Raw genomic sequence first — 27,400 nt, forward strand, 5'->3', positions numbered from 1 at the left:
GTGGCCTCATGACTAATTGGTGTTTAAGCTCGATCACAGTCAGCACACTTCCTACTCCTGTGGGCCTGCTAAATGGCTCCATTCTCTCTGTCTGCCCCCTCCTCTCTCTCTCTCTTGGTCTTCTCTCTCCTTTTCCTCTCCCTGTCTCTGTCTTTCTCCCTCCCTCCAGGCCCCCCTATATTAGCCACCCGTCGGTCTGTCTGGTCTGGAGGGAGGGAGGCACCGTGGGAGTTTAATTGCCTCGTATTTCCACGAAGCCAAGTTCATTACATTAACAGCTCTGGCCCACGCCGCATTCTTCTAACCTGCCGCAATTTGTTTTTGTATTTATTAGGCTGTCAGAGAAGGCAGTTTCCCGCTCAACTCAGAGGGAGAGAGCGAGCGTGGCTGGGTGAGGGAGAAGGTCAAAGCAGGCTCTCAGGCACAGGCGCCCATTGTGATCTACTAGCCAGGCGGATGAAAACATGACAGGGAGGCACACAGGCGTGGAATGCAAGGCCTTCTCTGTCTGGGAGAAATCAGGGTCACTCTGAGGGGGGGCGGGGTGGGCCGGTGACGGAGAGACATTAGGAGAGGAGGAAGGTCAACGGAGAGGTGTCAAGTCCAACTGGAAACATGACTTTGGGATTTGATGGGGGATATCATTTTTCACAATTTAAAATTGTAACCTTCACAGGCTCATGAACACATAACCCGCTAGCTGAATATAATAGTTCAACTACATAGAACATCCTAAAGATGGAGTGCCGTGATTTTTGTATTTTCTTCCAGTTTTTCCATGTGTTTGAGCCAGGTGACAGTACTTCATAGAGCACCGAAGTCTGACATCATCGGTATAGGGCGCAAGTCGACAGGTTCATGTACTTTTTATTTGCATTGTAATCCCCATAGGGGGATTTTATTTTGCCTCATAAGAACTGTGTTTGAAAAATAAACATGTCATCCCGGCCATTTCACTCATATGGATATGAAGAATCAACTGACTGAGAGAAAACGTTAATGTTACTGCTGAATTAGTTAAATTTTCGCTAGAAACAGACTGTATCAAATATGAGTGACTGACGGTCGTAAACGATACAGACACCTCCCTGACAATATTGCAGAGACAGCTTGTTTACAATATCATCCCCTCCCCTAACCTCTCCCCCTTTATCATACAACAACAGCTGTGGGTGTGTCTTCAGTTCAGAAGGATCAACGCCCATGCGGCCCATCACCATCCACCATTTTCAGGTGGTATTCTAATAGGAGGTTATTGGGCACAGGAAGTGTCTGATCTTCTCCAGGAGCATGGACTTGGGCATCTCTACATCCACAGACAGAAGGTGGATGTGGGAATATTCAAAGAATTGGCCATGACAAAATACAGAGTTAAATGGTTGGAAGAAATCAATGACAAACCTAAACTACGTACACATTGCCAGTTTAAAACTGTGTATGAAGGTGAAAGATGTTGTGTATGATCTATCTAAGAGCCAACGATATCGGTGTGCCCAGTCCCGCTCGGGAATATTGCCACTACATGTTGAAACAGGACAGTACACTGGAACAGAATTAGATCAAAGACCATCTAGCTATTGTGAACTTGGTGAGGTTGAGGATGAAATCCATTTTCTATTGTACTGCCCTTTTTATCATGATTTAAGAAAAACACTTGTGTATGTAGTCCCTGGACAGCGTTTTAGTTAAATATTTATTTGATAACCATACATTCGCAATCTCAAACATTATCCATAAAGCCTGGACCAGAAGAAAACATACAACATATGCATAGTGGCACTGTGATGGATCATACCAACTACCAACTCCTAAGCTGAGATCCGAGTTCTTTGTGTATATAAATTTATTTATGCGTGTAAATATATACACCTTGTCTAAGTTAAACGCAAGTCTGTCTTCTGTCCATTATCTCCTTATGTTCTTTTCTCTCTCTCTCGCCCTCCGCTTTAGTCTATCTCGACTAAATGGACTACTTGAATGTACTCTCGATCAGAGTAATGTATATATTGTTTTGATATTTATTTTTGTTTAATATTTTGGTGTCAGCGTGTTGGCACAGGAAATATAATGTATTGAAAATTGTGTCTGAATAATCCTGTAAGGGATGGGCTGTGAAAGGCAGCCAGACACGGAAATAAAATCAATCATTCATTCATATTCATTCAAAAAAATCTTCCTCCTTATATAATAATCCCTGATGACTAGATCATGTTGTAGGGTTGTTTTGATACCTGGCTTAGACAGATAAGAAGGTCAAGGTGTAAATATTAACCAAACTCAATAGGTATTCTAGAAAATGGTGTACAGACTGTAATTAGAATATGCCTCATATCACCCCACTCTAAACATGGCAGATACATACTGTTGTAGACAGAGAAACAGTCTCAGACAGAGGACAGTGTGCCGGGACATCAGACAACATTTATACAGAATGGACATTTCCATTCATAGCAATGCTGTGCTTCTATGTCACAGAAAAATGCAGTATGTAATCAATCGAGGGTCTCTGTGGTGTGTTGATATAAACACATTGGTTTTATGGTATCTTAACTAGCAAAAGAGGTGGCTCTTAACATGAAGGCATGAAAGTGAAACATATGACCTATATACTGTATACTATATTCAGAACAGAGGTTTTGTTGCAGAGAAGTTGAGGTAACATAGTGAACATCCTTTCCTATCATATTGCACAGTAGATTACCACATCACATCCTTTGTCCTTACAACCCTGGGTCTCCATTCATTTCTTTATGTTCCTCTCACTCTATGTACATTCCCTGTCGTGGCACATGCAACTCTTCATTTCACAACCTTATTGCTCAGCTACATTTTGGATATGTGATTTCATACACTGTCTTTCAATGAAATAGTCTTCTGAGAAAACAGGACATTTTGTGAAACTTCAAAAAGAATGTCAGAAATAGAACAGCTGTGGGGGAAAAGGGACATTCTGCTGACAGTCTGAATTGCAAAAGTGTGAGGCGGCCACCAGAAATCCCTGGCTAAGGTTATTCAAGAAGAGCTAGTATCTTTACTCATCAATGCTGTGACGCCGACAGTACCGGCCCTCATAAAATGGATCAACTTAATTCTTCACTGGGGTCCTCAGGAATGGGGAAAATGGGGAAAAGGGTGAAGCCAAAAATCTGAATGAGTGCAAGTGAGACAAAGAAGTATTGTAAAATCCTGTAAAAGGAAAGGAGAGTATTAAAAATAGGCAGGGATAATGAAATAGACATGGAAGAAGAAGGAGAAAGAATAGACTGAAAGATGGAGTGAGCAAGAGAGAGCCGGGGAGAGAGAGAGGGAGACAGAGAGATATGGCCAGTCCACGAGACGTATGAGTGAGCAGCTCTGAAAGTGGATATGAAGGCGGATGAGCCGCCACGCCAACCTCCTCTGACCACATTAACAAAACCTAATGGAACGGCTGGCTCCAATAGGCCTCGTCATCCATTATCCGACTGCTGCTGCACCAAATAGGCTCCCTGTCTAGCTGGCTGCAGCTCACCATCATACACTGTTCTTCTCTTCATCTCATTTCTAGTGGCCTTAATGAAAAAGATTGGTTGAACAAATTTGGTATCTTAGTACTGTAGGTACAGTAGCAAATACAATAATGCCTGTAATTTAGTGAAAGTGTAGTGAATTCACCTTTTGGGAATGTACCTAGTAGGCCTATACTGTACCCATTGGCCATTGCAATCCCAGCCAAACCCTGTCACTCTTCCGCATACAAAACATCTGGGCTGACTAGAGATGTAATTTTTCCCCTTTAATCCGAATTTTGTCGTTATACCAATTCCCAGTTTTCCCTACACGTGTGTCACTGCTAACACCTACTATACATTTGGTCATGTGGGAGGGTAGACGAGCACGCGTCTTCTCTGATACACATACATTTGCCACGTATTTCATGCCAGGAATTTAATTTTGCCAGGAGGGTGTAACGCGTGCAGAGGAGCATGCTATGCAACCTAGACAGTTCTTCTCCATGCTGAACAGCCTCAGGTGTCCTGGCCAACCTGTGGGAGTCACTAGTGCAGCGACAGAGATCATCCTCCCTCCCTGCTCGGCTTCTATCTATGAACACAGCCAATTGTCTTTGCTGGAGTGCCCGGCCAAGCACCGTGACACCATGGAGGATTCAAAGCCATAGTCTCTGAGGTGGTGGGCAGGAACTATACCCCTGCTCCAACCAAGTTCCCCTGACTCCCCTGAATTGCTTTCTAGGCGTCTGTGACCGTTTCGTCCGACAGCATGTGAACTTTAATGCAGTTTCCATATTTGCCATTTTAGTAATGCTTTGTATTATAAACTGTGTTCATTTTACTCTTAAAGTATAAAATGAACCCGAAAGAGTGTAAGGTGTCTCAGAGCTGATTTGGGATTTTACAGTTGCACCTACATTTTGACAATGATGGATTAGGACCCCAATATGCTCAGCGGTTGAGCAACCTGCCAGTGTGCTGAGAAAATGACAGCATCCTCTGAGAATGAGAGAGATCAAGAAAGAGGGACACACACACACACAGAGACACACTACAAATTGCTTACTTTACTGCGAGCTAGCTAATCTCCCGTTAATCCATGGTACTTACCCACACACACTGACTGAACCTTTTGTGTGGTCATACAGAGGAAGTGTTTTTCTGTGGTCTGGGGTCAGGGGCAAAGGCTGGACTGATTCAGAACATTCCCAGGAGCAGTGGAAAGAAACGGGGACACAGTGAACAGCCCACACATTGTGTGTGTGTGTGTGTGTGTGTGTGTGTGTGTGTGTGTGTGTGTGTGTGTGTGTGTGTGTGTGTGGGCAAGTGTGCATCAGTTTTTTGAATAGCGCACTGTTTACTGTAAAGTACGTGGACATTCCCTGTGTCATACAATAATGTTTTATGTATTTGTACAAGGTCCGGTGATAGTAGGATGTTTCGCATATTTAATTTACCGTCCATCAGCAAAGTGACAGCTCACCAATCAAATCACCTTAGGTAAGGTGCTGCCGTGCTGGAGCTGAAGATAACAGCAGCATGCGCTCACTCAAAACTAAAATCTAATTTTATTCCAAGCTTTCTATATGACCAAAAGCTAAAATTACATTTTTGCACTGGCTTGAGTGTGGGCACCGGGGGTTTGCTGCTTCTTTAATTTGAGTTAGACTATGACATGAGTGCTGCAGTGCAATGCAAAATCGTACAAACAAAACATTTCCTACTAATGTGTTATTGGCTTTTTTCATTTTGCCATTAATATAATCATAATGTTTTCCTGTGTTTTCGAGATAAGTATGTGGCTGTTGAAGAATCTCTTCAACAATAATAAAATAGCAGGCTGTCTGAGAATATCTCCAATTGATAACTATACCCAATAATGCAAAAATCATTACCACGAGTTTGTATGGTCATACCTAATTGGTTTTTCTCCTTTGTTTGCCTCTTGATCTCTCATAGGCCCGGGCAAGGATTACTCACACAACGGAAATAATGACGCCAAGGTCCATTAACTGGGATGGCAGGACATCATATCAGCATTAATCTGCCACTTAGCTGAGGGGAGAGAGCTGGGGGCAGAGAGAGAGAGAGAGAGAGAGAGAGAGAGAGAGAGAGAGAGAGAGAGAGAGAGAGAGAGAGAGAGAGAGATGATTATGATATATATGACATCAGCTATAACCATAGTCTTTCCTCAGATTATGAGCAGAGTTTGAAATGTCTGAGGTGGTAATACTGTCTGTAATGTATTAACAATAGTGGGGTATTATAAAAGGGACACTTCACCCCTTTTGCAACCAGATCTTATTTGAATGATGTTTGGGAGACAAGAAACACTTTCCTAGGGATTTTATGTGGGTAATATGTGTTTTTAGATATTTTAGAATTTCAAAGTGGGCCAACCCATAGTGAGCCGGGTGGCGGGCCGGTCTGGGCCAAATGTTAAATTAGTTGTCAGTTTCAGTGTAGTTGCCTGTTGGTTGTGTATCATTTATGTTGTTCTGTAATAGTGTTGTATTAAGGGCTTATGAATTTCAAGTATTTGTATGTGCCTCGAATCGCAAAGTCGGTAGAGTATCTGAGCACTGGTTGTAGTGGGCCAGTCTGGGCCAAATTCCATGAAAATGCCAGGGCTGAGTTTTTGTCTCAGTCCAGCCATGGCACCTGCCCCTCAAAATGTCACGCCACTGCGGTGAAGTGTCCCTTTAATGGATACATCAAAAGCAATGTGTATATGTATCCTATGCCAGTTGTATAATAATAGATTTAACTAGGATTTGAATATTTGGTGCCAACTCAAAATTAAACATGTAGATGTACACACATAGATGTAAAAGACACAAAGCTACACAGAGTATTTGCAGCTTTGTATCTTTGTAGCTGAAGTTGAAACCAGCTCAACTGTTTTGTAGCTTTTGCAGCAGCTACAACCATCATGGTAGGCTGTAGTCACTGTATCTTTGGCTTTGCATCTGTCCCGTAGAGTTATATATAATATATGCCCTGGCCCGTATGAGCGCAACAATAGCCTAGAGTTAAAATAAAAATCACACCTGTGTGAACTGAGTGGTGCAACTCCGTGTGGGGGTCCCTGGTGGGTCCCCACTCCCCAGACATTCCAGACCCACAGGAACGCGCCCAGGGTGCCAGCCCGGTTCTGGCGAGTCGCCCGCGTCCAAAACGGTCGATAACAGAGTTTATGTGTGGGGGAATTAGCAGACGTCTCTCTCTCTCTCATTAGCAGGCAACAGTGGAACTATCTCTCTCTCTGTTTCTAGCACAACAGCGCCACTTTTGCCCGTACTGGTACTCTAAACATAGGGACATAGGGACACGTACGTGGACATAGGGACATTGCTGTTCCTTGGAGTGCCACTCAAAAATAATTCTGCCTACTCTCTTACCTTTCTTATCCACGGTGGTAATATCTGGTCTACAGCGCCATCTGCTGTTGGAAATTGATATTGACAGTAAATAGCTGTCCCAGATAGCGCCTGAAGGACCATAGATGTACCACAATTCCATTGTATTCAGTTTAAAATATTTTAAAGGGGTCGTCATTTAACTAAATTAAATAAAAATGAAAGGACATTAAACAATGCCCTTCATTGAGTACTTGTGCATTGCATGCGTGATAAATAAGCCCGCATGCATAGGAGATCTGTTGCAAGCTGAGGTGACAGTCATACGCCTGATCAAAAGGCGTGTGTCAATTGGTGCGGTTGGTTCCTCTAGCGTTAGGGCTGCTGTTAGCAACAGTAGCTAACCTTCTTGTCAGTTCCTTCCTGGTTGTGGAGACAAACAGACAGCAACAAAATATACCAATTCTCTCTGATTTTGTCGCGCAAATACAACCGCCAACATGTTTGAGGAGGCGAGCGAGATGTTCGACAACATGTTCAAGACATCGTTTCCGCTCACTTTCATTGTGTTCATCCCCGCGGTGCTGATCCTAGTGTCAACCCCAGCCGAAGCCGCACATGAATTCACCGTGTACCGCATGCAACAGTACGACCTGCAGGGACAGCCGTACGGTGAGTGTCGCTCGCCGACAGATAGCAGATCTCATCTAGATGCTCACAGTGCGTTGCATCGTGAGCTTGTAGATCGGTTACTCGTTTGGTGCTGGATAAATCATCGTGGCATGTTATGTGTAGTAACTGTCCCAATGACAGCTCGCAGTGTTAGCGTGGCTAGCCGAGTTAGCTTGGTTAGCCAATGCCTTCTGTCCTCCTGTAGCAGTCAGTCCCTCATGTGTTAGAGTGAGATTTATTTCTGGTCAGCAGTGATAGCAACATTATAATCATAACTTTCTTCTCAGTATGTGGGTTATTAAATCTCACATTTTATTTAGGAACAAGAATCAATGGGATCTACTGGCATTTCAAAACCCAACTGTAGTGGTGGCTATTTTGGCTATAATAGTCCACAAAACCCACTGATGCACCCACTGATTGGTTTGCATATTACTTAACTTGATCATCCATTAAAGTCCATTGGTACAACAGCTTCTCAGTTCCTTATGGCATGTTCTCTCTGTGCTGTGTGGCTCTCATAACCTGGTAAAAACCGTTTGTCCACCAATGTGCATACCCTTTCCCAATCACCCAGGCCCACTTATGATTTCTCTATCAATCAATTAGGCCTGGGGAGGCGTGTCAATCAAATAATCTAATAACCCAATAATCTAATAACCCAATAATCTATCAAAACAGTGAGGATGGCTTCTACACCAACCCTCCCCTGCCCTTACGTAAAGCTAAGCATCAAGTAGAAGCATAGAATAGAACTCTGTAGCACCTTTCGGGACCTTATTTACCACTCAAACTACCAACTATGTCCTCCTGTCTTCATGTATGCATGTCCAAATTACTATGGCAATAGTGGTTGATCACCAACTGTTACTGTTGAACACACACGCACACACACACACACACACACACACTGACTTACCATTGCAGCGTGCGCGCGCACACACACACACACACACACACACACACACACACACACACAGCACCACTCAGTTCAGACGGGTCTTCCTAAATAAAAATAAAAAAACGTATAAGGTGCTGAAAGATGCTAAGACTTTGCAAACAAATGGATGTATTGAACAATATTTCTGTTGTCTCTAGGAACCAGGAATGCCATACTGAACACAGAGGCACGTTCTGTGGATGCGGAGGTGCTAAGTCGCCGCTGTGTTATAATGCGGCTAACGGACTTCTCCTATGAAAAGTACCAGAAAGCCCTGCGCCAGTCAGCAGGAGCTGTGGTCATCATCCTACCCAAGAACATGTCTGCTATGCCTCAGGACATAGTACAGGTATTCACCTCCAGTGGCATGATAAATCTTGCATACAAAAGTATAGTCCGTTGCAGAGATTGTGACTTGAAGTATTGAGTTACCACCAACAGAACAACCACTGCTCACATTGGGCTGCACTAGAATTACAGTTGGATTCATGGCGTGCGCACCAGCCAATTTTGTTCTAGCCACCTTGCGCATTTTAGTAAATCATTAGAATAATAATTGAATTTATATAGTGCATTTCATGAACCCAAGGATGCTTTTTACATCAAAACAACCAACAAAACAACAAATGGCTATTTGCCACCATAATCCTGAGAGAATGGGTGTCTTTTCAAAGCAGTCTTAAAAGAGTCCAATGTTGGACCATGGCACATCTCCATTAGGAGAGGATTCCACAGGGTGGGGGCTGCCACACTGAAGGCTGTGTCCCCAACGTTTTGCTTGTTTGGGGCAGAGGTCCAAGTCTGGACCGCAGGTTCTGTGACAGAGTAGTTTTTGAGTGGTGCAACCATAGGGTGCAGCCACTCCAATGCCCAGCTATGTATGTATTTGGTTAAAATGGGTAGGTTTTAAAAAAGGCACCCCCCTGAGTCCAAGTTAGACTAGACCGCATACCTAAAATGTATGTATGTATGTATGTATGTATGTATGTATGTATGTATGTATGTATGTATGTTTAGGCTAGGGTACAAACAGGTGACAAAGTGGCGCTGTTGAGCTTCACACTGTGCATGATGGGAAGCTGAGTTTGTTGCACCACTCACTTCAGACTGGTCTGATTTTAGAGTCTGCCTGAGAGTGAGAGGTACTGTGGAGCCAGGGAACCGTGGAACGTAACAACAGACTGTTGTCAGATGTTGTACGTGCATTGTTTGTGCCTGCCGAAGCGCGCTCTTGTGTACAACCACACCCTTGCAATTTGTGTTTTCAAGCGTAAAGTAAGAGCATGAAGGGTCGTCTTAATTGTAAGCGCAAAGTCTGTGGGTAACATAGCGTTACAGCACACTCCATAAGATCAACCACATTATCTTAACCCTGCATGTGCAAAGTTGGCGCATAACGCTGTTTTATCCCGCCCATTCTGGGCAGGAACCCCTTTTGGTGTTTAACCCCTTCAGTACGGGAACCCTTTTTGGGGTTCTTGTTGCTATGTACAGTATGTACAGTATATTGGCGGCATAAAATTTTTGAATGAATATTTGAAAAATGTCAGAATTCAGTATTTAGAAGGTGTTTTTAGAATCGGAATAGTCCTAAATGGGTTAAAAATCTTGAGCGCAAAGCAGTTGCGAGCAGGAAAGATATGATAACGCCTGTGCAAGTAACCAAGACACAAAAATAAGTTAGTTAATAATAATACAGCATTTTCTTTTTATTATGGAAGAAATGACTTAAAGTGACTCTTAAGGTCCTTGCAGACTGGACGCGTTTTCCGGAAAAACGCTGCTAAAAATCCGAAAGACGCAGCAGTGTGTGCAGGGACCTTTAGTCTGGATGGTACATTTAACTACTGTAACTTCCCCCAGTGTTTCATAATGCAGGAGGTTGTGGTTTGTGCACGTCCTGCATTGTCAGGAAAACATGCTTTGAGCATGCTTCTATTATACAGTGATTTATGTGCAACTACAAACTGAAATTAAACCACAGATGCTATCTCTTATCAGCTGTGCCCCACTCAAAACAAGAACGGGCAAAACCAGACTTCTAGGGTTCAAAGAGGCAAACGCGAAAAATGCTTGAATGTTTTCATTCCTTTTTATTGGTGTCATCATAATCCCTTACGTTTGCCAAGGACAAATAATTCAAAGGAAATTCAGTTCAGAGACACAATGGACTCATTGATAGTTAGCACAACATGATGCAAAGGCACTGAAAGACATATTTGTCTCATACTCAATTTTGTATGATTAAATGGTGAACTACTAATTTATTTTCTTCATGTTTATTTATTGAAACAGATTTTCTGTGATAACCATTGTGTACTAGTTGTCAAACCTACGCTCTTGTATTGTTCCTTTCTAGACGTTCATGGAGCTGGAGCCAGAGATGTTGTCCACAGAGACAATTGTTCCTGTCTACTTTGCCATGGAGGATGATGAGCTGCTGTCCATCTACAGCCAGACCCTGACATCGTCCTCCTCCCAGGAATCATCCTCTGCAGCCGAGGGTAAGGACACTTCCATAGATTAGATAGACCTTTATTTAAAACCCATTAATACCTGAGGCCCATTCTACAAATGCCTTCTTTTCTGTTCTTGGGGGGCCTTTTCTACCTTTTTATTGATAGAGATAGAGGAGAGATAGGGAGAGAGAAGTGGGGGAGTGACATGCAGCACAGGTCGTTGGGCTTAGTAGTCGATCCCGCGACACACTGTCGGGCAGCAGTCTAGGTGCCCAGACGGCTACGCCAGCCGAGCCGCCCGGGCCTACAAATGGCTTCTAAATCATCAGATCTCACACTTTCAAGATATTAAAAAAATGTTTAAAAAGAGCAGATGTACAAGCTCTAATGTGGCTAAGCATCAGATATACACCGATACTGTGCAGTTGTGTTAACTGCTGAATAGAATACATCAGTTTTAGATTCCGTGCAGACTTCTGTGTCTACTAAGCATAGAGGCACTCTTGGGGTGGCGATGAGAAGTGAAACCATTTTCATCTGTTTTTATGTAACATACATAGTTATTATTACAGTATATAGAGAACAGCATATTTGTGAGAAATATATTTACAGTAAGAAGATGTAGAGGGCACTGGCAAATTATAGTCATATCCTATCCTTCCACACCACGCATTTAAAGCTATTTTAAGATTAATTTGTACTGTGTTCTGCTCTGCCTTTCTCATAGTGCTGATTCATACGGCCACAGCCAATGGCTTTCAGATGGTGACCAGCGGAGCTCAGAGCAAAGCCGTCAGTGACTGGGCCATCACCAGCCTGGAGGTGAGAATCCTACCTCCAGGCCATGCAATCTGAAATACCATAACCTTGAGAAAACATTATTTTACTCTACTAAGTACAGTACTTACGGGGTACTTACTTATGTAAGTATTTTGCCAAATACTTTAGAGAGAGAATAAAATCAACAGAACTACTTAGTTGCCCGCTGACATGTGTGTTGACCTAAGCAGGGTGTTAAACCCAGGGGGAATAAATGGGTTTTTAGTCCTACTGCAGGGGATTAGGAGACAGACAGAGGATTTCCTCTGAGGCCTAGTAGTGGGGGCAGGCGGTTACTCTTAGTTGACTGTAGACCACAATAACGTTTTTTTAATAGTCTACATGGTCCCATAATGTTAGGCTTAGTCACTGCTGTAAGCTCTCTATTCTTAACTTAATTTACTGCTTGGTCTCATGTGCCACATGCTTGACTTAGAACAGAGGGCACAGTAATTGAATTAAAATTGAATGTCTGGTGAACCCTAACTAAATTAATTATGTTACGAGTTTTCTAATCAAACCAAAGTCTCATTTCTTAATGTATTGTATGGATATGTAAATGAACCACCTCGAGGCAAGGCATATAGAATATTTTCCACACGTAGATACATATTTGTTTGTACTACAACTGCTTAATAGAAACTGTATTGTTCCTATAAATGGAATGTGGCTGCAAAGACGGCATCCTAATCATGTGAAGGCCTCAATGAAGGAGCTGTATCTTTCTGCAAAGTGCACCATCTGCTGTTGTAGTGAAGTAACAGTGCATTCTTTACTGAGCATTGCAGGATACCAATTTAAAAAACTATATAATTTCAAATCTTTACCCGATAACTTGTCTAATGAGGATCTCTTATTTCTCTCAGGGTCGTCTGGCTGGGGTTGGCGGGGAGGACCTGCCCACCATTGTCCTTGTGGCTCACTATGACTCCTTTGGTGTGGCTCCAGTACGTCTTTTGGTTTTGGAAACGTATAAGGCCCTATCCTGTCCTGTGCCACCCATTATCCCTAAACATATTTGCAATTTTTTACTATTTTGAAGGAAAAAAATGAAAAGAGTTCAACTATGTTGTGAGCTTGTAGATTGGCTATTTTAAAAGGTTAAGGGTAAAAGATACAGCCCCTAGTCTAGGAATATTTTATTTTTGTCAAATAGTCTGTTTCAGGGTAGTTTTTTCTTAATGCAAAGAATTATCCCAAGTAATTTAACTTTGAAGTAGTAATACATTTTTGAGTAACTTGTAAAGTTATAATTTAGTTATTATACAAATGATAGTGTTTTTATATGTACTTGAGACTGCAATTGATGTGTTTATGACATTTCAGGAAAGCCTTCACACAAAATGAATAGAATAAAAAATAAATCAATCCCAGTTGAACAAGATCTCGTAGACCTGACAAACGTTACTGTAAGGTGAAGGCATGAGGTTACAATATGAAAGTTGACATCCAGCATAATGTCGTCCTCTCCAGTGGCTTTCCTATGGAGCAGACTCTAATGGCAGTGGAGTGTCCATGTTGCTTGAGCTGGCTCGTCTCTTCTCTAAACTATACACGTATAAGAGAACACATGCTGGGTGAGTAGTAAAACAATTTGCAAGTTCATTTATTTGTGGTGACTAATAGTCAAGAGTCAAAACCTCTATATCTACTGTACAGAAGTGTCTATTTGTACGTCTCTAAATGTTTTGATGAATTGAACAAGGTGGACCCTCTTGTAAGTGTAATGCTTAATTGGGTCGTCCACCAGCTCAGTGGCCTTGTGGTTAGAGTGTCCGTCCTGAAACTGGGAGGTCGGGGTTCGATCCCCGGCCGGGTCATACCAAAGACTCTAAAAATGGGACCCAGTGCCTCCCTGCTTGACACTCGGCATCAAAGGGTTGGATTGGGGGGTCAAATCTACTAATCAAATGATTCCCGAGCGCGGCACGGCTGCAGCTCACCGCTCCTTGGCTGCGGCTCACCGCTCCAAGAGATGGGTCAAATGCGGAGAACACTGCGGTAACGTGTGTGACCAATCGTACGACTTTGACTTTGACTCACAGTTAACAGTCTTTGTATTGAGTTTGTGCTTGATTCTGCAAACTGTTAATAAATATTTCAATCAATCAACAATCACAGCCACATCTCTAGTGCCCATTGGCCTCATGGGGGAGATGATCTTTTCCCCCCGTTTTGCCTTGCGTATGGGTGAGAGAAAACACACAAAAAACATGGTTATTTAGTCCTTACAGAGTCCCTGTGTGAGTTACGTTGCTATTGAAGGCTTGCGTCGGTCTATAATGTGCAATCAACTTCATCCACTAGATGGCAGCTATGACAGATTAGATTGTACAAACTGTACTGACACAAGTGCCACTTTATTTTTGTTATGAGTTGAGATGTAGTTATTATAACTATATGAGTTTTACACTATATCATAATTGAAGTATATACCACTCCCTGTGCTGGCCAATCTACAAGCTCCACCGTGACACCTGGCAAGCTTGAAACTTGTTTATTTTAATTGAATTGACCTAGTTTTGCGTCTTTTGCTAGTGATTAGTGATGTAATCAATTAATCATTTGGCACCAGCTGTGTAAAATTCCATAGGATTTTTCTTTTAATGGCTTTCATGTACTCTTTAGGCTACATATAAATATGTTGCGTCCACACAGGGCAGATTAAACAATGCTGAGTCTACCATTCATTGTCAAAGCAAGCCAGTAACATGACGGTTTGTTGGTCGCGTCTGTAAACGGCCAAATTGTCACCAAATGGAAGCATAGGATTAGGATGGAGACGATAAATTATACACAGCTATCAGAGCTTACACACTCTGTTCTCCGCTGTAATTCCACGGAGTTCTCGTCTGAACACTGTGGCCGCAGATTCTGTTCGAGCCTGATAATCACCAGGGCTGGACTGGGTCAAAAATTCATCCCTGACATTTGGCCCAAAAAGGACCGCTGCTTGCGTTGCCTTGGGGGTCGCTCCCAGACTGACGGATGACGCAAGGGACGGACTGGAAGCGAGACATTTCTCTCACCCTTCGTTGCTTAGCGCTTCCTGTGTCGATTACGTTCGACTCTGTAAAGCACTTAACACTCTTTCCCCCCTCCACACTGTATAGGGGGAAAAGGGGTGTTTGGTGAAATCAGCCCTGAGCTATATCTCTGAGAAATATGGGAGGGGATAGGGAGGCTTCCCCTACCGCAACCCCTCCCCTACTGGGTGGGGTTTTTCCTTTTCTTTTACATGAGTTATAATGTAGTAGACTCTGGAAAAGCATTCCAGAGTCGTAGCATGGCTCGTTAGGCAATAGACTTTCAATCCATACCGCCTGGGTTCGAATCCTGCAGTGCTAACGCCATTTTTTTCCCACTGCAAGCAACTTTTTTGCGGATAATGTAAAGTTTCTTAAGTTTGCTTTGGTCCGACATGCATTGCATCGTGCTTGCAGTTAGGTTTGGGGTTTGGGCCTGATATCAGGAATTATGACATCACAATTATCGGCCCGATAACATTAATAGCTCTGATAATATATTTGATATATTCTTTTTTAATATATTTTCATATGCTTGTTTTATCTGCTGATTGTATCTGCTGACAAAGCACCCAGCAGGTATGATATACTGTACTTGCTTAGGTCAAAGCTGTGTTACATGTACCGTTACTCACTAGTATGTCTTTTATTTATGTTTTATTAGTATCGGTATCGGTCTTGAGAAGCAAGAAGCTATTGGCATCGGTTTCAAAAAATCTATATTGTGCATCCCTAGTTAGTATTAAATAGTAATGTCTGACATACAGTACATGTTCACCCACATGCGTTGCATTGTGCTTGCGGTTAGGGTTAGGTTTGGGGTTATAGCTGAGGGCTGAAAACACCCGCGTGCGGGAAAAGGAGGGGTTCAGTATGGATCCCTGGAAGACCATTGAAGTAAACTAGGCCAGGGTTTAAGTGGTTAAGATGTTAAACAGCATACCTAATCTATTGTCGCTTGTCGAGTGGAAACCTTGTCCGAAACTGTTACTGTTAATGGAAAAAATAACCTGTGTTCCACTGAATCCAATTATGAATTCACAAGCTCCTTTTCATTGGTTCCATATTCATAAAACACAACCAACTACTTTTCACGATAATCGAATAGCAAAAAGCAGATCTTTTTGTGTGACACTGTGGTATGACGAAGTGGGGCATTCATTTGCAAAGAATTTAAGTTGAAATACATGTACACTAGAGCCCTCTGCTGGATGGGATGTGGAATTCCACTTTAGACTCACTTGAACTGAGAAGTAGCACACTTATCAATGAATCTGTACATTGAGGCTTGGACATATTTCTAAAATGAAGCAAGGGGGTTCTATCCCTCACAGTACTGCACATAAAGATGAAGTCTATCTATGCTAGCCTGTAGTAGTTCTGGACATCATCCAAACCCTTTCACAGAGCTTCATTAACTATGCACTCTACTGACAGGAACTGCATTGACTTCCACTTACAGTGGTCAATAATGTGGGACAGATGCTTTTTTGTTTACGTTGTAACCTACTTAGCGGAATGGAAACAGTTCTTTTAACTATTACGAGTGGCAGCTGAAGTGTGTGTGTGTGTCACTTGAGTGAGAATTATTTTGATACATATATATAGTGATCATCATTCTTGATGTGAAACTGTGAATGAGCCTTTATTACTCTACATTTGACTCATAATGTATCTCTGTGTGTTTAGGTTCAACCTGCTGTTCTTTGTGTCTGGAGGAGGGAAGTTCAACTACCAGGGCACCAAACGTTGGCTGGAGGACAACCTGGACCACACAGGTACGATTGCGGGTTGTCAGCTGCCTGTTATACATTTGCTCAAACGATGGAGTGGACACAGGACAGTGTAAATTCTCAATCACACAGCATGGCATCCATGACCAGGGTGGTTATGGAAATCATATGGGAACAAATGTACAGGAAGTTTATTATAAGCTCCAACATTTGACCAGTCACACTAATCTTCATATGGTGGCAAACTTAATTGGCATAAACTGTGTTAAATCCCGGCCTCATTGAGCCCTATAGATATTCACACAGGGCTCCGCTGGTCTTCTCTATAGAACATAAACAATGCCTCATCATTGAGCCCTATAGATATTCACACAGGGCTCCGCTGGTCTTCTCTATAGAACATAAACAATGCCTCATCATTGAGCCCTATAGATATTCACACAGGGCTCCGCTGGTCTTCTCTATAGAACATAAACAATGCCTCATGTCTGCATTTCACTCTCGTCCTCATTGTGTCTTTTATCTCCCTCTCCAGACTCCAGCCTGCTCCAGGACAACGTGGCGTTTGTGCTGTGCCTGGACACTCTGGGGAATGATGACTCTCTCCACCTCCATGTGTCCAAGCCTCCAAAGGAGGGAAGCCCTCAGCATACCCTGCTCAAGGAGCTGGAGACGGTAGGAACCAGGAGACATGCTGCTCCTCAGAAACAATAGACTATGTTAGACTATAGGAACCAGGAGACCTGCTGCCTCTCAGAAACCATAGATGGACTATGTTGGATCAATGATTCTCCTTTGCTGAAGCCTCATTTTCGGATTTGATCTAAACAAAAAGCTTCCCTTTTTCAATTGACCGTATTCAAACCGCTGGCCCTTTTGCTCATGTCATACCCGGGGGGGGGTGCCATGTATAACATAAGGGCAAATATGCTGCTGTGTGATATGGTCAATGGGGCACGCTTTTAAAAAATATATATATATTATATTTTCTAACAAGACAAACATGTAAATCACCAATGCACATAGGTGGCCTTACACAGGGATAAGGTACACGCTTAACTAAACTTCCTCCTTTTTATATGCGATTGCTTTCTCCCCTTCCTGTGGTCCCAGGTGGTAGACAGCCATTACCCGGAGGTAAAGTTCTCCATGGTTCACAAGAAGATAAACCTGGCTGATGACACACTGGCCTGGGAGCATGAGCGATTCGGGATCCGCCGGCTGCCGGCCTTCACTCTCTCTCACCTGCCCTCACACCGCCTGGCTCAGCGCTCCAGCATCATGGACGTGCGGTCAGTGTCCCTCTCCTCTCGCCACGGAGCGGGAGAGCCCCCTGCTGGGTGGGTTCATTACTGCAAGTCTCAGAATCGCCGACAAACAACAAAAAACAACGCGTGTCCATCATAGTCACCATTATCATCTTGTTGTTCATTGTCGTGGCTTGTTGTAGTTGGTCGTCATAGCTTCGTCCCAGTTCGTCCAACCTTTGGCCACCCCACCTATCCCAACCCTGTCTTGCAGCACCATCCAAATCAATCTGCTGTCATAGCTGTCTGTCTGTGAGTGTTTTGGTGAACCATTTATCTGTTTGTTAGTGTGACATGGAACCTAATACGTCAGGCTATTTAATGGTTGTTCAGTATTGTTTTCCCCTGGCAGGCTTTGTGTGTTTTTAGGCTGCCAATTTCACCGACTTGTTTGCAGGTCAGATTATTTAAATATGGAAGCTCAGTAATCATTCTCTCTTCCGGTTCTGACCGCCTTCTGTTCTGTTCTGTTGAGTTGTTTGTCCACAGGTCTAATGGTATGTATGTCCTTCTGGTCTTTGTGTTTGCAGGCCTCATGTTGACTTGAAGAAGCTGAGCAGGAACACAAAAGTGGTTGCAGAAGCCCTGGCTAGAGTCATTTACAACCTCACTGAAAAGGTACAATATCTCTGAAATAACATCTATTTCAGTTCCTTGACTTTGTCTTACATATGTAATGAATTCCTAAGTTCTGTCTATACCTAGTCTGTGTGAATTACTCTTGTGTTCTGCCTGTCTGCACAGGGTGCCCCAGGGGATCTGCAGATCTTCACTGAACAAATGGTAAGCTTCTAAACTCTTTCAGGCTCGCAGTGTCTGTTGAGATTTGTTGCTATAGTTGAGGCATAGTTTTCTGTTGATCACCCACTCACATGTGGCTGGATATTCTCTCTCTTCCGGTGTGGACTATTCTATGTACCTCATGCTAATGTTTGACTGTTCTGTCTGTGTCTTACTTGGTGTGCATGATCACTGTAGCAAGTACAAGAGGAACAGCTATCATCAGTGGTGGACTGGCTGACCGCCCAGCCCAGAGCTGCCCAACTGGTGGACAAGGACAGCAGCGTGGTGTCCACCCTCGAGTATCATCTAGGACGCTACCTCAAGGACGTCAAAAGGCACTATGTCAAAGCTGACAAAAGGTAAAGTGGGGCAGGGCTTTCGTCGGTGGCTAAAACAGAGGTACTTGCAATATATGTACACACTTTAACATAATTGTTACTAACACTGATATCCTTACAGTGTAGAAGTTTGATGATGTGAAATCATGTTTGACATTGTGAGTCGTCATTTCTTCACAGTCTGTGACTCGCATCTAAAACATAGACAAGGGAAACAAGTTTATGTTTGTCTACCTCATAGGCTATGGTAGCAATAATGATGCATTGCCATTAACCCAATCAGCTCAACGTTTAAGAGGTTTAAGGTGTGTTCGACCACTCCAGATGATATCGCTCTGACAGATGCTTCCTTTCTCTCCTCAGGGACCCAGAGTTTGTCTTCTACGACCAGCTCAAACAGACTATGAATGCTTATAGGTAAGGGATAATGGCCTGCATTTCCTTGGATGTTGGGTGAAATTCTCATGTCCAAAGATGTTACTTTTCAGGATTCAAATTCAAAAGTGGCAAAAAATGAGATGCGGCGCAGTGCATTTTGAGCTAGTATATCGGCTGTTTTTGCTACTTTTGTGTGACGCTAGTATGAAGTAGGGCATTAATTTATAAAACAAAATCACACTTGTGTGAAGTGAGAGGCTCCCACTGTGGCTGCCACATGATTGCAGATTCACTGCCACTATATACGCTACGAGAGTCCATAGACTTGGCTTCCATATGACATAATTTCAAAAGCCATGTATTGGAGGGGAAATGTAGAAATATAGGAGGTACAAGATTTCTGTCCGACAGCAACGATTCATATCTTCTGAGACATCGCTCCTCTGAGCTTTAGTTTGTTTACCCGATGTGTTTTTCTTTTTTGATCTTCCCCACATCAGAGTGAAACCTGCCATATTTGACCTCCTGCTTGCTGTCTGTATTGCAGCCTACTTAGGAGTGATGTATGTGGCCATTCAGGTGGGTCAAGTTCAAGTTTTCCGAGCATTTGATAGGTTTAATATTCTCTGTTGATTTTGTCACAGGTTTCACCGTCATCAATATAGATAGAGAGAGAGAGAGGGAGAGATAGATAAATGATTCATTAGAAATTGAAGAAGATGTAAACTACTCTGTTGTTAACAGTGGCCGGCCCGGTGGTAGTTCCTAGGTTTGCCGGTAACAAGATGGATGCATTCAGAGTGCTATACTGGGAGATATCAGTCATATACCGGTGTATGTATAATTGGTACTCCTTAGTTGATTAATTGGTAATGTTGCCTCTGTCTATTCCAGAACTTTGGTGTCTTCTACAGTATTGTCCGCAGAATCACCCAGCCCAAGACAAAGACTCACTAAGCTCCACCCATTTCCTCTTCTCATCTAGACTTCCATCCCTTTTCTTCAAGTCATCAACAAACACTAGCCAATAAGAACACAAGGGCTGGACAAAGCAGCTCTATTTGTGAAGTTTTCCATACAACTAATGCCCCCCTTTCCCCGCCTCAACCCGAAGAAAACTGATGTCAGATCCTTTCTTGCTGCCAACTTTTAGTGGTCTCAGTGGCCAAAATAGTTGGGATTTGTTCCTATGTCTTCTGTCCCCATGAACAAACATTTCACCGGTCATTATTCATCACAAATCCAACCTGTAGCCTGCCTGTTATTTTATTTGTGTCCAATCTAATCTGTGGATCATTGAGTAGAGGGTGGATCTAAACCAGACCAATGGTTCTCAAACCTTTTAATTTCAATGACACCCCCCCCCCCCCCCCCCCCCGCCCCATAACTCTCACATTGAAGACCTGTAAGGGTCCAATTGGAACCCTCTCAAGGAACCCTTAGGGCCCCTTGACCCCACTTTGAGAACCACTGGTCTAAGCCCTGGGGGTGGATGTTTTTTTTGTTTGTTTTTTTGTCAGAGCTTTTTTGGCGTTCCATGTAGCTAACCAAGTGGCTGCCTGAAACCTACAGTATCCAAAGCTCTGGGATCTACACTGTTTAAAGTAGGTTGTGAGGGCTAAACCATTACTGTACCCATTGATCACTCTGCCTTCCTCTCAAAGTGTTTATTCTGCCAAACTAATGTGGAGGTGTCTGTTGTCTTCAAAGGCAGCTAGGAGGAAGACTTGACTGTACAGGAATTACTCTGAAAGGAATAAATATGTGTGTTTATATACATGGTATATTAGAGTTCTATTAGCCAGCCCGGTTGACTTAAAAATGTCCTCTCTAACCGAAGAATTGTTTACGTGAAGGATGGCTTATCTAAAATTAAATGTGAAATACAATACTGTATATGCCATTGCCTTTTTAGTGAAAATTAGCAAGACCTGAAACAATGTCTTGCTGCTCTATCTGTGAATCCACCTTATACTCATTCAGTACAATTAGAGATGCACGATAGTCTACCCATTTATGTCTTAAGAGCAGCTGTTAGTGGGGATGGGGGGCTTACCATCTACATTCACCAGCAAAACAAATTTAGAATAAAGAAATTCGGCATGGAGTTATACAAATAGAAATATAATAATGTATATATCGGTATCGGCCATGATGCTGCAAATAATCGGATAGTGGCCATGGTTTCAATATCGTGCATCTCTAAGTACGATGATTACAGTAAAATAGGTCAAGGGAGGGTATGAATACTTGCTGCCATAAATGCAGTTGTAAATTGTGGTTGTGGTCACAAAGTTGGTCTACTTCATTACCCACTTTGACAGGTAACAAATCACCTTTTGGAGAACCTGCTTCATAACAATCTTGGTGACTTGTAAAATATTGAAAGTGGAAGTGGCATGCAGACAAAGGCAAATTTTCCTGCCCTACAAATGAATTTAACATTGATTGTTTAGTCTGCCTTTTCTTTTGGTCACTTATCTTTACTGTTGCCATGTGCGTGACATTTTGTCTCGTTTTTAATTGTTCAGGTTTTTTGGGGGGGGGGGGGGGGGGAGTGAATTCACAGAGATTTCTTGTTGAAATCCACTATATCTGCATTCTTCACAGTAATCTTATGGAACCAAAGGTGTTTGACACTCGCAGAAGGTCATATTCCACAATTATCTGCATGTGTGTGCAACACATGACAGTGCCACATCAGACATCATGTTACAGAATGAACTCTTATATCAATAGACCTTCAGAAAGTGCTGTCTGCTGTGATGAACGTGACCCTTGTTTTTAGCAACACCTTCAGTCAAGTCTACGTTGCAGTATACACTAGTACAGTATATACGATAAATTACATCGGCCACGATGCACAATTGTTTTTGGTTTAAAAACAACAACAAAATACCATTATGGCACATGTCATTGGTAGAAGTCATCGCTATTCTGGGCAGGTCTTGAAGAATATTCTGAAAGAAATAGAGCTTGTGGATCAGCTATTTTCAGTTTAGAGATTTGGTATAGGAGGAAGTATTGACCCCTCCCAGATCAACAGGTTATGTAAGATATAGTGGTTTAAGGAATTGGTGTTGATGGAAGAGGAGTGTGCCGGTACTGCATGTATACTGCAATGTATGCCTTGATCAAGACTTTGCCCTGCCTTTTGTGAAGAGCGAGTGATGTTTGTTTTCTGTGCATATTCCATATATTGCAGCATGACTGACATCCCTCTCTACAACAATGGAAACTGAAAAGTATTGGTTAATTTAATTGTGGTAAATATCTATTAATTTTAATTTATTGAAGCAGACGATGCTTATCTGTGCACTGACTGAATTGAATCTTAGACATTCGTTGTCTGTCTTAGCAGTTTTACCACCACATCCTTGCATTGGAAATTACATCAGTTATAACAAAATAAATGTGTTTGTTAAAAGAAATCTGCAACACCCATTCCTTTTTCCTTAATTTGAAATGTTTATTTTATGGGGGGAAATTATACAATAACACTGGTTCAATGGAGTTATTAAAATTATTATAAAAGAGTAAGTACCTGTCTTATCAAGTGCTCAGATTCACAATCTGGTCAAATTTAAACTATGAGGGAGGAGGGAGGGGGCTGATGATAGACCTTACAGTGTAGTCTATCATTGGTCCAAATAAAACATGAATTCTGAAAATACACTTTGAACAGAGATTGACATACATCATGATTTGTCCCCTCAAAGAAAGTCATAACAATTCCCACAGATTCTCTACACGTTACTACTTCTTTAGCCTAATAATGAACAATAAAAATAATAGTAATAAATTACAGTGCAATTTGTAAGAAATACCTGTGGAGCAACTGCCCCTCATATTCACTACAACCTCTTCCTCATAACCAGGTCCCAGAAACACATAGGTTTGTGAATTAAGTTGGCACATTCTAGAAGCATTAATACATCACCCAAACTCAACATGTAAATGCATTGTCATCATAATGAGCTTCATCTGCCAAATGTTTCCCAAGTAGCATCTACCCTAGCTAACCCAGGATGAACTGAAGCTTAAGCCAACGTCGTATTGAATGCTTAAGAAAGACATGCCAAATCTGGACTGAAAGGATACTAGGCGGATAAATTGTTAATATTTTTCCCTTTATAACAAATTGTATTTCTTTTCTTTTTTTCCAAGGGGGGCATAAGAGTGGTTTTTTCCTTGATTCACATTGTCGGTCATAGTGCTGTCTGTAGACAGAGGGAGCTGGGCAGAGGTGGACGGAAAGAACACTTATAAGCCTTTTGTAGACAGTACAGTGGAAAATTCACTAGGCCACGGTGAACCCCAGGAACCAGTTCTACCTAAACAGAGATCATAGTTGTGGGTTTACAGCAAACTCTGCTCCCCATTGGAATTACCAGTTAGCAACTAATAAAGGTCAAAACATTGATAAACTAGCTTCACAGGAGATATCTCTTCAGGGTGGAGGTAGAGGAGATGAACTGAACAGGCAGGCCATCCACATCAGAATGACATGCAGCAAAAGTTGGCTTTCCTCCACCTAGAGGTTAAAATCAGAAAGCAATGGCTCTGAAAAAAGCTATTTGATGCCTTTGGATGATATAGAATCTGTCTAAATAAATTATAGAACATTAATAAAACATAGCATGATGTGGTACTACAGCACACACATAACATATGCATAGGGTCTACAGTACCCCACATAACCTGAACATTAACTTCTTCTTATCAAGTAACATGGAATGCAATGAAAAAGGGGAACAGGTTCAGGACTAAACCCAGACAACTGTGATCTATAAAAACAACCCTATCGTCTCCACCAACTCCTACACAGCAGAACAAAAGGGACACACACATACGATTGGAATACAAACAGTGTTCTCAGAGGGAAAACAGCAGCAATTCCAAAACTCATCAACAAAGATGAAACGTAAGATCAGCAGCGATGATGATGTTGAATGTAAATGTTGTAAATCCCCAGACCGCTAACATGTTACAGAGCTCTCCGAGCCAGTTAGCAGGCCTTGAGGGGATGTGGAAGACGAGGCCATGTACTGGACAGTTTGGGACGTATCATCTGCTGAACAATAACAAGACATCTGTGGCCTACTCCAGCAGAACAAGCATGCCGTTCATCAAAACAAGAACTTGAATTTGATCGAGAAGGTAGAGGATGGATACAACCCTTATTCATATTTCATGGTTTTCAGTAAAGGGGACTCCTGCAGAGCTGCAGCATATGCCTACATATACTGTACATTCACTCAAATACAGAAACCATGCCTCACAGGGTTCGATTTGAAAAAACAACAAAAATAAACAGAGGAGAGGGACATTTTCTTAACCATTTAGGGTTAGTTTTTTTTTGCGGAAATCCGCCAATGGCAACAAACCACTCCGTTTCCATTGAAAAGCAATTCGGCACTGCACCCTTCAGCCCTATATTATTCACACAATTAGTGAAAATAGCCGATCTAGAAGCTCACACAACGCATCGCGACGCATTGGGAGCTTGCAGATCTGCCACAGCATTTTCACTAGTGAATAATAATGACAATAATAATCACAATTTGTCCAAAATAGGGACAGCAGGGACACTGTGGTTAACATTATATTTTGATTTAAATTGTTATATTATCAAACATAAATATCAAATATCAGACAGTCTACATTTCCAAAAAGGAAATGCATATTGAATTGAGTCTGACCAGAAGCAGGGATAAAAACCTGTCCCCAGAGATAAACATGGATGACCAGAGGGGGGTATCAAAATGTCCCCCATTCCCCCAGCAAATCGAACCCTGCTCACACACTAAGGTCAGAGGAGGCAGGTCCAATTTTGGAAATGTGCGCGCACGGCACGCACATATTCTGTATGTCCAGTTATCTCTGCAGCTTCAGGTGAGTACTGAGTTCACTTTCAAGATAAGTTATGCACATTGATAAAGAGGTTACGATTACATTGATAGTAGTTTTTCTTCTTTGTCATTTGTTTTTAAAACAACTTCATAGCGTATTTCCAAAACCATTCCAATGCCATGCATTCCACAATACCATAATGTGTGCATAATTATTGTCTTTTTTTCTTTTCTTATTTTTTTAAAAGTCATACTTCATTGTTTTGTTTTTTTATCATCTCTATATAAATTCAGGGCCATTGTTAAATTTTTACTGTGAACCTGACCACTACCCACAAATAGTTTTTGGATATTATTCACATTCACCAAAAAGAAAAAAGAAGAAATCATGAGGATGATACCAAAACCCAATCAATCAATCAAACTGTCATCATTAAACCAGCAATCAGCTTGTATGCCTTCATATCAGTGCTTCAACAGATGCTATACAAGACACAAAAAAACATAAAATGTTAAATTGCAGTAAAAGTTAATATTTCCAACACATATTCATTCCATTGCCTATTCCATCACAAGAGAGAAGAAAAACAAAACAAAAACATATTTGAAAAAGAAAGAAAAAAACAGCTGAAATTAAACAAAATGTGAAATGTTTCCCATGAAATGACCAGCATGTCCTTCACATTACAAAAGACTTTCTGTCAGCGCTCAGAGCACAGAGACACCCTCCCACCCCACAGACACAGTGGGGGGTCGCTTTGTGGTTCACAGCCATCGACCTGTGCGATGATATGGAAAATCAATACGAGTTGAGTTGGTCAAACGACACCAGAGAGCGAGAGACCACAGCGGAGCCATTTTTGAACGATGCACGGCGCAACACCTTCCCTTTTCTTTACGGCCGGGTCTTCAACCTCACATCTGGAGTCAAAGAGGATGATTGAAAGCAAACAAAATAAAAAATATATATATTGCGTGGTCGGTGTTACACAAACACTGGTGGTCAATCAATCCTGTGGAGTCAGTCATGACAGACAGAGAGAACTTTGAACATTGCTCGGCCCTCCAGCACGGGGTCATTATCGGTACTGTAGGTATAGACTGGATGAGCACTTTAACCCCTGTACGTGTTGTCCAGGGCCATGCCGATGATGATGATTATGATGATGGTTATGACCGCAGAGTATCTACACACCCGGCAGAACTGTACATGACTCTGGGTGTGCACGTGACCAACGCTCCTCTCTGTCCTGCCTCTATGTGATCTACCAGATGTGATGATGCTAACAATAAGACTGTAAGGTCACCTGAAATAACATTCACAGTGCTAAAAAAAAGAAGAAAAGAGAACACAATCAAAACCAACATGATGACAGAAAAGCAATCAAACCGAACGAAACAAAACTAAAAAGATTGCGTCCTAAATTATTTTTTCGTCCTTTTTCTGTTTCATGGAGCTCTGCTCTCAGCCAGGTTTGAGCGCGAGCCACACCAGATGAGCCTCCTCTTGCTTGTATTTGTACTCAAGTGCCAGGTGGTGGCGATGGGGAGGTCATTATAGATGTTTCTCCTTGGAGAGGCCATTCTGCACGTGCTTCCTGCATCAGGGAGAGAAGAGGGGAAACCGGAATGAGTGTGAATGAGTGACACGGATGGAGAAGGAAGGGAAGTGACCGCCACACGGATGGAGAAGGAAGGGAACAGAGGAAAGCCACACGGATGGAGAAGGAAGGGAACAGAGGAAAGCCACACGGATGGAGAAGGAAGGGAACAGAGGAAAGCCACACGGATGGAGAAGGAAGGGAACAGAGGAAAGCCACACGGATGGAGAAGGAAGGGAACAGAGGAAAGCCACACGGATGGAGAAGGAAGGGAACAGAAGAAAGCCACACGGATGGAGAAGGAAGGGAACAGAGGAAAGCCACACGGATGGAGAAGGAAGGGAACAGAGGAATGAGTGACCGCCACACGGATGGAGAAGGAAGGGAACAGAGGAAAGCCACACGGATGGAGAAGGAAGGGAACAGAAGAAAGCCACACGGATGGAGAAGGAAGGGAACAGAGGAAAGCCACACGGATGGAGAAGGAAGGGAACAGAGGAATGAGTGACCGCCACACGGATGGAGAAGGAAGGGAACAGAGGAAAGCCAAAGAAGAGGATTAGAATGAATCAATAGTGTCACAGTCCCGCCCCCTGCGAGGGCACCGGAAGAGAATTTCCCATAAATGTTTTCATAGATGTT

At 42.5% G+C, this 27,400-nt stretch overlaps 2 protein-coding genes across 4 annotated transcripts in view; one reads left to right on the forward strand and one right to left on the reverse strand.

Annotated features, from left to right (window-relative positions):
- The first annotated feature begins 7,166 nt into the window (after nucleotides 1-7,166).
- On the forward strand, nucleotides 7,167-21,201 carry ncln (nicalin). Of its 2 annotated transcripts, none has more exons than XM_079504953.1 (15): nucleotides 7,167-7,522; nucleotides 8,621-8,811; nucleotides 10,822-10,966; nucleotides 11,649-11,743; nucleotides 12,607-12,687; nucleotides 13,214-13,317; nucleotides 16,456-16,544; nucleotides 17,035-17,174; nucleotides 17,613-17,839; nucleotides 18,337-18,424; nucleotides 18,551-18,589; nucleotides 18,785-18,948; nucleotides 19,291-19,344; nucleotides 19,806-19,884; nucleotides 20,200-21,201. In XM_079504953.1, the coding sequence occupies exons 1-15, from the start codon at nucleotides 7,351-7,353 to the stop codon at nucleotides 20,260-20,262; spliced, it is 1,731 nt and encodes a 576-aa protein (XP_079361079.1). In that variant the 5' UTR covers nucleotides 7,167-7,350; the 3' UTR covers nucleotides 20,263-21,201. The 2 variants fall into 2 exon arrangements, with proteins under 2 accessions (XP_079361079.1, XP_079361080.1); XM_079504954.1 differs by having other exon boundaries at nucleotides 17,613-17,791.
- A 652-nt stretch (nucleotides 21,202-21,853) lies between these two features.
- Nucleotides 21,854-27,400, reverse strand: part of cers1 (ceramide synthase 1) — a 47,895-nt gene continuing 42,348 nt past the window's right edge. For both annotated transcript variants that reach the window (XM_079504956.1, XM_079504955.1), the window contains exon 7: nucleotides 21,854-26,755. In XM_079504956.1, coding sequence (XP_079361082.1) covers nucleotides 26,713-26,755 — 43 coding nt within the window. In that variant the 3' untranslated portion in view covers nucleotides 21,854-26,712. The remainder of the gene's footprint in view (nucleotides 26,756-27,400) is intronic.

This window comes from Electrona antarctica (genome assembly GCF_951216825.1).
Source record: "Electrona antarctica genome assembly, chromosome: 7".
Taxonomy (NCBI): domain Eukaryota; kingdom Metazoa; phylum Chordata; class Actinopteri; order Myctophiformes; family Myctophidae; genus Electrona; species Electrona antarctica.

Coding starts and splice junctions, on each gene's coding strand:
- ncln (XM_079504953.1), top strand. CDS start 7,351: ATGTTTGAGGAGGCGAGCGAGATGTTCGACAACATGTTCAAGACATCG. Junction 13,318..16,455: donor TATAAGAGAACACATGCTGG/GTGAGTAGTAAA, acceptor CTGTGTGTTTAG/GTTCAACCTGCTGTTCTTTG. Junction 18,590..18,784: donor AGATCTTCACTGAACAAATG/GTAAGCTTCTAA, acceptor TGATCACTGTAG/CAAGTACAAGAGGAACAGCT.